Source organism: Corylus avellana, chromosome ca8 (assembly GCF_901000735.1).
Source record: "Corylus avellana chromosome ca8, CavTom2PMs-1.0".
Classification (NCBI taxonomy): domain Eukaryota; kingdom Viridiplantae; phylum Streptophyta; class Magnoliopsida; order Fagales; family Betulaceae; genus Corylus; species Corylus avellana.
The window spans coordinates 23,108,026-23,118,913 of record NC_081548.1 but is presented as its reverse complement, the minus strand read 5'-3'; the positions used below and the strand labels follow the sequence as shown (position 1 = coordinate 23,118,913).

The 10,888-nt window shown below is 37.2% G+C and overlaps 1 protein-coding gene across 1 annotated transcript; it reads right to left on the bottom strand.

Moving 5' to 3' along the window:
- Positions 1 to 236: 236 nt before the first annotated feature.
- Positions 237 to 8,925, bottom strand: LOC132189565 (uncharacterized). Its single transcript, XM_059604306.1, has 7 exons — positions 8,697 to 8,925; positions 4,585 to 6,684; positions 4,434 to 4,488; positions 2,931 to 3,079; positions 2,213 to 2,299; positions 1,343 to 1,471; positions 237 to 497 (listed from the first exon to the last, which is right to left on the bottom strand). The coding sequence occupies exons 1-7, from the start codon at positions 8,763 to 8,765 to the stop codon at positions 396 to 398; spliced, it is 2,691 nt and encodes an 896-aa protein (XP_059460289.1). The 5' UTR covers positions 8,766 to 8,925; the 3' UTR covers positions 237 to 395.
- Between the last annotated feature and the right edge of the window lie 1,963 nt (positions 8,926 to 10,888).

Below are 10,888 nucleotides of genomic sequence, written 5' to 3'. Positions count from 1 at the left end.
CACAGAGATAAAGAAGAGTCATGTCCCCTACCAATCTGATGTAATGAACCAGTCTCGTCCAGTGAAGTTCTACGCCATGTGGATGATGTAATAATTGCCTATTTACTCTGTATATCCCATGATTGTTTTGATCCTTTTTCTCTGAAGGGGGGGGGTTGGGGTGGTGGGGGCATTATGCACGGTGGTGACTGCCATGAGCTACATGGAGAAGAAAATATTATGCAGATCCAAACATCTGGTAAAATTGCCTTTTCACTTGATAAAAGAAAAAGAACAAAATAGCAAAGTTCCTCCACTTTTACAGTTGTTACATGAAACAGAAAATATAGCTTCCTTAAGGAACCCAGAAAGCGCGGCAAAAATGAGCACCTTCTGCTAATTAAGTGGGCTTCAATTCACGGCTGGTGCTCCAGGGTTTGGTTATTCTTGGTGATGTTATCCAAATACTGCTTCACACAAGTTTGGTTCGTCTCAAATATGAATGACATTCCCCGTATCTGCGAATTTACCGTTTGTCACAAACCACCTCATATTTCAATATATACTGAAACTGACTGCACTGATATAATTCTATAAGGTATGGCTGTTAATTTGAACAAATCTTAATAAGGCATAAGTTACACTTGGGTACTCCAACAACAATAGATCCTGTGATTTAGACACCTTGAGCGCTATAAAACTGGAAGATTGGCTATAGGCTGCTACGAACTACTCTCTGAACAGTTCGATGTTAATGGGTCTAAAGCATCTGATTTTGAAGTTACTAATTAATGTAAAAATATACCCAATAAAATGTTTTTATTTAACTGATGCATTGCGAAACTTTGTTCTCTATACCATTGTAAAACATGTACCTGATGGGTCAGAGAATGAGAATAGAAATTGTATGAAAATTAGTGCAAGAAGGGTTTCTAAAAGTATTGAAGACACAATCCCAGATGTACACCTCCTATCGAATTAGGTTTCAGGATTCTGAACCACTGACAATTTTGATCATATTCAAGAAACTACAGAAGTCAAAAGAAGAGTAATGAGAGTATTTTTCTCAGAAAAAGTAATGAATACAATAAGGCGACATGGAAGGTTTGGTTTTAAAAAATCCTAGCAGTTATTAAATAAAAGGAGCAATTTTTGGATACGATCATTGGTATTAGACTTCGCGTTAATGTATGAAACACAGGGCGATTATCAACACCAAAACCAGTTGGTGCCAAAAATGAAAGTATATTGTAAAGTAGTTTTTGCATTATGATGATAGAAAAGATACCAAGGCAGAGAAATCTGCAATAAAACTTATAATACCTTTCAATTACATCATGTTTGAAGAACTATAGGAACATACCTCAATCAAACAACTGGAAATGAGGCTTAGACTCTGACCAGGGCCTACTTCCTTGCTATTCACTGAAATTGACCACTTGCCCAGATTTTTCAGATAGAATGATCCACTTTTGTCCATCTTTATTATAGCCTAATAAATGTGCAAAATAAATCAAATTAATCCATTTCAGGTCAAAGCAGAATATTTACTCCATGGTGGGCTAGCTAAGAAGGGTCACGAGTATCTAAAGATGCCTATCAGTCTAAAAGTAGCTAAGAAGGGTCAAGGGAATTTCGCAGGGGGTGGGGGTGGGCAAAGCAGTGGCATCTGATAAAGGTAAACCACTTATCTTCTCAACTAACAGCTACATACACACAAAAACACGCCAAAACAAAAGAAAAAAATAAGTACAACAAAATAATTTAAAAGGAAATTTCTGCTTCTAAATTTGGGCAAGACTTGCAAGCAGAATAGTCAAATTACAAACCATTAATATCTTGCTTAGTTATAAAATAAAATCTCTACCTTGACAAAAAAAAAAAATTTAATCCACATATTCAGAGGTGCTCCAGGAATCTTAACAGCAGGTGAAACTAACAGGAAATTTGTTTTTCTCTTATGTTAAGCACTTGGTGGGACAAATGAGTCATCATTAACTGTCCTTATGGGTCATGTCTTGATATTTTAGAACTGTCTATTCTGTAGTCAATTTGACCTTCATCTAGGAAACTGATATGACAATGATATTATATTTATAACAAAAGACAGAGAACTTCGGAGCGAAATAACAAATATAAATAAATTCCATACATTGACGGTATAGGAGAGAAATATCAACCCAAAAATATTCTTACTAGCATGGAAGAACATGGTGACGATAGAAAATCTCACCTGCCGTCGAGATATTTTATTGGCGCGCCCTTCCCTTCCCAAGTCAATGTCAACAATAACATCTTCTGTTGCTCTACCAAGTAACACCTGCAGAAACAAGCAACATTTTATTGATAGCATTGTCGCATGTCTGCTGACCTAGCAATAATTTGCAACATTCGTTTTGATTGGCTTACTCTTGTCTATAACACCAAGACCTACATCGCTTCAGAAATTAAGTCCTAAAAGAACCTCCTAATGTATTGGGTTCTGCAAGTTTCCAATTTAACAAAAAGAATCAAAATTTACCATCTTGTTCTTTCCAACATATGTGGTGCTTATCCTTGCAAAAAAGCCAGTTTGGGTGAACGTTAAAACCAAACTCATAGTTCTTTGCAACATATGTTCTTTTGACAATTTGGGTGAACGTTCAACCCAAACTCATAGTTCTATCCACATGATTCATGGTTGTCTCACTGGAATGATTTCTGGGAGTGAAACCCACTCACAATAAAGTGGATCATGCATAATGATACCTTTTCCGAGATAATTGCTGTTTTAGATTTTCAGGGTGCAAAATTGATCCAGAAATTACTATATTACAAAATTATTGTTGCAAATTTTAGAACATATACTCAAAAACTACTTTATAAAAGGCAACTCCAGATAGAGAGGTCCGCAAAATGATCATATATAGCCAACCTGGAGTAGGTGGGAATTGAATTATAGATTGACATACCTCAGGTTTTTTAATATAATGCTTTGAATATCGGCCATACAAAATGGCAAATGATCCATGAGAAGCAATGGCTCTCTGCATATAAGAATGAGCACCCTGCTCCAGCCTTATAATTGCCCTCTTTGTGTCCTCATGCTGATATCTTGAAACTGCACATAGAGAAAGAAATGTTAACTCAAGATGAGGAAGACATCATGCATATGATATAAGCACAATAACTCAAGATGTTAACTCTCTCACCATTAAAATAGACAAATACGGGTGAATGAGGCAGAGGGAAGAAAGGGGGGAATATAGCATGAAAGATGTAATGCATTGCTCAAGTAATCAAAGGTTGTCTCAACCATATTGGGTGTTATAAATTGAAGGGAAAATACACTTTTGATCACTGTGGTTTGGGATTGTGACAAATAACTGCATAGGGTTTAAAAAGTGATTAATCACTCCTGAGGGTAAGCAAAAATAAAATAAAAATTGGTCTCTACCATCAAAAAGTTGACAGAATCTATTAACTTGACATGTCAGCACCAATTATATAACGACACGTCTGAGTTGCTAATGTGGAGAGAGTGAGCTAACGTGGAGTATATGTGTCTCTAAATTGGTGACATGTCAAGTCTAGTGTGTATTTTTGTAGTGGCTAGGAGTATATGTGTCTCTAAATTGGTGACATGTCAAGTCTAGTGTGTATTTTTGTAGTGGCTAAACAAATCGGACGCATGTCGTTATATAATTGGTGGAGACATGTCAAATTGACGGATTCCGTCAACTTTTCTATCAATAAGGACCTTTTTTTTTGGCTTAACCTAGATAGTGATTAATCACTTTTTAAACTTCTGGGAGCAATTTGTCACAACCACAAGGACCAAAAGTGCATTTTTCCCTAAATTGAATAACAAATAATTTATTAAAGAAAGCAAGCATCCCTGGACAGGCATGCATACAGACACAATAAGAGAAAGAAGACAGAGAGGTACCGTAAACAAAGAGGTTGCAATCATCTATCTCATTATATTTTGACAACATTGAACACATATCTTGTAACATCAAGGTTGATATACATAAGCAAACACCAAAAACATGCAATATGTGTCGCATATTGTCCATTGTATAGAAAATTATAAGTAACAAGAACATGTATAAATTTCCATTTCATCAATAATAAAAATATCAACACAACATTAAATAATCCAAATCATATACAAGAAACCAAATTATCTATGTTATATGTGCCCAAATTCAACCTAAAATCACTCAACTTGAGGAGCAAGCATAGCATACATCTGAATGAAGGACAAATATTATAAAATGCCCAACCATGAAATGTCTGTAAGAAAGGAAAGTGGAACCATTATTTCATCTCCATATATTAATAGAGTAAAGCATGGTAAAAGTAGATCGGTGGCCAAAGGATTTTCAAACTAGAAGTGGACCATCCTGATCAACAGGCAAACACGTAATGAACAATGGATACTTTTATCAATTTGCTGAACTGAGAAATACCTTCCTCACTAGAATACAGATCCTGGTCCTCTGGATCCAAGTCCCTATCAAGTATCTGTAAGGGGAAAAAGATCAACAAAAATGTAACAAATAAATCAAAGATGAGATCCAAAATATCCACCAATCCTATAAGGTTAGTAATAGCATTCACCATCGCCTCAATATCTGAATAATGAGGTACATCATCATCGCTCTCAACAGGTAGCTCTTCCAGATCTGATATTGGAGGGTTTCCCACAGGTTCAGATACAGCAATATCTAACAGTCCCACTTCTGCAATTGATTGATAATCTCGAATTGTAGCTGGTGCATCTAGTTCCTGTTTAATGCCACTAGCATTTGTCTGGGTACAGCCATCAAAGCTATCAGAACCAAGACATTGCCTCTTTATGAATGAATCCGTTTGGTTAAGAAATTTTGTGGGTGAAACTTCTACCATCTCTTCCTTCAGCATTGAGGGTCTAAGATTATCGGTGCTCAGATTTCCTGAATTAATATGATTTGAACCACCACAAACACCACCTGTACCCCTAGATGCCACATGTCCGTAGTCACTATTGGGCAACCCAAACTTAACCCCATCACCAACTGGATGGTTTATACCCACTTCGGTTAACACATATGACCCTACTCCAGTGTTTTTTCCTTCTCTCTGCATCAGAATCTTACCTCTTTCATGTGTTCTTTGATTACCAGAGATATCATTTATAGTTGAAGACGTTGGATTATTAACTCCTTGAAAATTCTGCTGTGCTACAAAGGAAACTGATGATGGGGACTGCTGATATGATGGGATAAAATCATCATTGCATGGAATTTCTAGATCTTCGGTATTAAGTAGACAAATAGCTCCTACACTCGGATCAGGTAACGGAGAGTGTGAAGCTGGCAAAGATAGTAGCATTTGGGCCCCTGAATCTTGAGCTATAAGGCCATCACTACAGTGAGATCCCCTGTTGTCCTCCAACTCTCCAGGACATCCAATAGATGGATTCTCAAGACACATATCTGGAGCTACTGATGTATCTGGCTCATCAGTCATATTGGGTGTGATATCTTGACTTACATCATTAGGTGAATTCAACAACAGTGTCAGGCCCTCATAGTAAGATTTATCAATCACATCTTTCCCGTCAACATCCATGAACAGGAGTGCTTCCTCATTTGTAAAATTCAAAAGAGAATTGGACAGCTCCGCCAAATAACCTTCTGCACTAGCAGTTGGACTTCTCAAACCATCATAATAGGGCATTTCAATTTTCACCTTGGAATCTAAGTGACCATCATAACCTGATGTTGTTGCATTCTTAGCGTCATCATCATCAGGAAGTTTAAATGCACCTTTTTCTCTAAGGCCAACATCAACTGGCATAGATGGCTCTGCAATGCCCTCAACTGTTCTCCATATAGGAATTCCATCAAGTGGAGATGAAAACTCCAAGTTGTGAAATGATGCACCACACTCCGACATAGGTGAATTGAACACCTGGTTACCTTCAAAATCAGAGCAGATATTTCCTGGACCGGTATCAATCCGATCAAATGTAGATGAGGGTTCTGCACCTAAATCATCGACTTTGAACAGGTTGTGTGCAGGTAACTTTTTTGGTTGACCCAATTCCTCAACCGCTGAGCTATTCCCAGTAAAAGGTGGATTCTCAGCAAAAAGATGAGGAATTTCTTTGTGTATATTATCTTGTTCGATATGAAAATTTTCTTCACCTGGGTGCTGGAATTCAGGATCAAAGGCATGGGCAGCGACGGCAGTACCACTAGTGTCGGTGCCACTATCCATCAGATTTTGTGGAAAAACAGGATGCATAAGATCCAAATTCGATCCTTGGAGTCCAAAATGATTTGAGATAGGATCTCCAGCCATGCAATCTCCAGATAAAGGCTCATCTCCATTCTCAATGTAATTGCCATTACCAGGTGCAACAAGAAAACTCAGATCCATGGAGTTAAATGGCTCATGGCATATTCTTTTTCGCAGAGCATAGTAACAACTACGAACACTTCCAGCCTTTCTCTTCCCAGAAACGGATTTGTTTTCTTTTGAGTTGCCAAATCTATTGAATTTTGATGGAAGAGTTGAAGCCGAATGTTCAATCGCAATCATGCAAGCAGAAGCTTCTTCAGAAATAACTGGATCATAAAGGAGAGAATGCCACCGATCTTCTAGCTCACTAACAGTAAATCTTCGAGAAAATTGCACTGCACCTTTAGCAAGTGATTCCAAAGAAGCACCAGCCTGCAAACAGAAAATAAATAAACTCAAATAGGGTTTCTGAAGACGATACAAATTTTGGGGTCAGAAAATAATTTAAAGGCAGTCCCCCCACCCCCAAGAGGAAAAAACACAAAAATAAAAAAATAAAATAAAATAAAATTGTGAATATGCATCTATATTTCAGTTTAGGCCTTGGCTGGAAAACCTGCCTTGATCTTCTGTAAGAAGTGGCAAACCAGTTGCAAAAGCTTTAGCAAGGCTGTTATCACACTGCCGCAGGAATGAACACGGTTCTAGAAGGCAGGAAGGGTGATGGTGAGTTACCAGCATTGGACTTATGGTGATAGTGCACTAGCCCCCCGTATGTGCTCCCTTTCCATGGAGACTACCTTTTGACATGCGGGTTAAGCAGACTAAATATGTAAGGAAAACCCAATTACATTTTTTTTTGGCAGCACAAGTGTGCAAATACTTAATTGGAAACAAATCTTAGCTCTCCACTTCTTTAAAATGAACAAACATGGCCTTTATTATTATTGAGATGCCATAAACCAATTAAAAAAAAAAACAGAAATATCTGCTTCATTCACTGATATTCTGTAAAGTACTTACCCATATAAGAATAAGTAATGCAACAATTACAACAAAAAGTAACACAATCTATTGGCATAAGCACTTTTCCTTCCAGACCTTTGTCTGCCAACTTTTATGGAATTGTATTAAATGCATTATTTCATCCACTATCGTCTTTTCCTTTTCTCCTCAACCAGTGACCAAACAGATTTGAAAAATCGTGAGACTTTAGCTATATGCCTCCCGGCTCAAACCTAACAGATTCGGAGCTCTCAGTGCTTCTCATGTCAATTTTTTTGTTTTAAACAGTGATTTTGATAAAGATTTTTGAGTTGTCAAATCTCGAGAGAAGCTGACAAAACAACCCTACGAATTATGGCATGTATGATGCAACTAACACCAGCACTGCATGGCAGGCACTTAACATAATACGCCCAAATGTACACTCCTTACTCATTAAATGCTCACAAAGGGTCTTCTTTCCCCATGGACTATGTCAAGGTAAACAGCTCCTCATCTCAAATATGCCAGTGAATCTCAAACACATTGATACACATAAATTCTTAATAAGATGATTCACAAGCTCATGAAACCATGTCCAGTGAACTAGATTTCTGGGACCTGATTTTTGAACACCCAATAACTGCAGGAACTTCTGAAGGCAACAGCTGGCTCCATTTTTATAGATTATTGGAGAAAGGCTAAGGTGTATGGTTTGGTTAAATCTCATACTTGATACGTTTCCTGGGTCTCCAGAACATCACCAGCATACATATACAGAATCATACATTTATGGAGGCATTCAAAATTGACACTTCAGAACCTAATGAATTTACAGAAAACGACACTCTAACACCCACCGAAACCCAATTTGATTTCCAAATATGGCACCCCGACAATTTGATTCCAACCACATACTCTTAATGTGTGGCAAAAAGATATCAGTAGAAACAACACAGCACCTACGGCGGAAAAGGTAGACAGCTAACAGTTAAAGGTTCGGCTCCACACCACCAATTCTGACAGTATTATCTAACGTTAATGACTAATCTATCTAACATGGTCAATTTCCTTGATTCTAAACTGTAAGCGCTTGAAATCCTCTAATGGTAAGAATTTGAAGTATCCTAAGAGGCTACGCAATCAAGCTCAAAATTCTTTACTTTCATACAGTTCATGCTTCAATGCACCAAACCAATACTTCAAAAATCCCAAACAGACACAGTGTTTATTACATAAAGCACCAAAAATCAAGATTAATATACTCCTACAATGCACTTAACAACTCCAAGAACGACTAAAATAAAACCAGAAAAAGAAAATTCCCTGATTTTTCAAAAAACACAAACACAAAGCAATTCAGGCACGAACGAGTACACAGTTTTTCGCCACAGCAAAGAAGAAAAAAAGAACCATATTTTGCAAAGAAAGAACACTAATGGTGGGTTAAAAGCCTTTACCTCAACAGCGTTCCTCAGCAGAAGATCATCTTCTGGATTCCAAGGCATCATCGGAGCAAGTGCTCCCATTTTTGGACCCCTCTCTCTCTCAACCGCGCTCGTTATCTGAGAAAGTTGCCACTCATGTAACTATGCTGGGAGAAAACGAGAGAGAAAAGAGACAGAGAAAACAAGTAAAAAAAAACGGAGGGGTATTTAGAGAAAACCTAATATAGAGGTGGGGGGTTTTGAAACGTGGGCAATTGAGCCGCTCGGCGGTCTCAGCCTCAGTGTAATCCGTGATGTCATGGAATTTCCATGAAATCTAGCTCAGGTGGAGGCCACGTGCCATAATCCCTCCTTGCCTAACCTAGATTCTTCAGGTGACATGATGGCCCACTGATACTTTGCATTGGCACGTATGATGTAAAATTCCACTTGTCTGATGTTTTCTTAACCGTCGATTGAATCTTAGAGTGAAAATAAGATTTAAGGAAAAAAAAAAAAATTATTACCGAGACCGTTTTGGAATTGTGTGACCAAGGTGATGGGGCTTTTTTATTTTTTTAAAAACTGCTAAATTGGTTTTTGTGGTATGAGGCTGTGATAAATAGTTCTGTATGGTTTTAAAAAAAGTAACTAAACACTTTTGATAATCAAAAAATAATAATAAAAAATAGGTCTCTACCGTTAGAAAAATTGGCAGAGTCCGTTAATATGCCGTATGTGTTGTTGATGTGGTACATTAACAAATTCTAATGGTAGGACCTTTTTGGTGTTTTTTTTTTTTTTTTTTTTTTGGGATACTCCAAGGAGTATTTAATCCATTTTTAAAGCTCAATGAGATATAATTGTCACAACCTCAAATCACAAGAACTACATCTGAAAATAAGCACTTAAAAATATGTGTAGCATTTTTTATTGGGTTGATGTGATACTATTATCAATCCATTGGATTATAAGAGTAATTATAATACTTAGTACTACATTTTCATCTCATTGGGCAAATGTGGCGATGTCCATCAGCCTTTAAATTTTTTATTTTTAAAATGATTGATTCAAGGACTAATAAACATTACTGCATCAATCTAAAATAAATGGAATAATATGTTGTATGTAGCCTAGAACGGACCCATGTATAGACTAAGGGCATAGCTCCCCTTGGTTTTCAAATTTTCTTTTAAAATTTATTTATTAAGCTAATTTAGGCTTAGAAATTAAGCTTGGCCCTATCAAACATAAATTTTAACTCTCATTTATACTTTGGCATCAATATGAAAAAATCCTTGTATGTATAATTACTCTATTAATGAAATGGTGAAATAAAAATCGAGAAATGTTAAGAGTCAATAAGTTTTCTATATTCTCCGGCCATCTATTTGCTTATGCAGCGCTGCCTTCGTCCGCCCTCCACCGTACTGAGCTGCTCTTCGCCCCCCGGAATCGGTTGGGCTTTTCGCCTCCCTCACCTTGATTGTTGTAGCTATTTGTTGGTTTTTTTTATTGTATTTTTGTTATTTTTTTTAATAAGGATTTGATTTCTCCTTAGATCTACTTTCATGAGCGATCTTCGGGATGAAAGTTTTAATCATGGTCTTTGGGTCGAGGAGGATTAGTTTCGGTGTGAGACTTTTGATCTAATGGCCAAAAAAATAAATGTTGGGAATATGGGCTACCTATGTATTAGATTGAGTTTGTTTAAAGCAAATATGTTTTATAACTGAAGTTTGGACATAGGTTAACGGATGTTGAAGTCATAGATAAGACTTGATTGTAAAATTTTTATGTTTGTCTCTATGACATTGTAACCTCATAGCTTTGGCTATAATTTATGAGAGTTTTATGTTCTCTCATAATGTAAGAGTTTTATGTTCTTAATCTTTTTTTAATGAATGAATAAGAAAGGTCGGTTGGGTCTTTGGTGTGTACACAAAATCATATTAAACACTAAATTACGAAAATATCCCTATCGGGTCTTGGGTGGGTCCTAGGAGTGACAATTCGGGTAATCGGATAGACCCGATTAAGACCCGCGACTCGATTACCCAAGACACGAACACGACCTGTTTAGCTAATCGGGTTAACGGGTCTGACACGATTATGACACAAAAAATACCCGGGTAACCCGACACGACCCGTTTAAACATTACCGGATAAGATCGGGTAAACACGACCCGACCCGACCCGGGAGGGAAAAAAAAAATGTAGAAAAG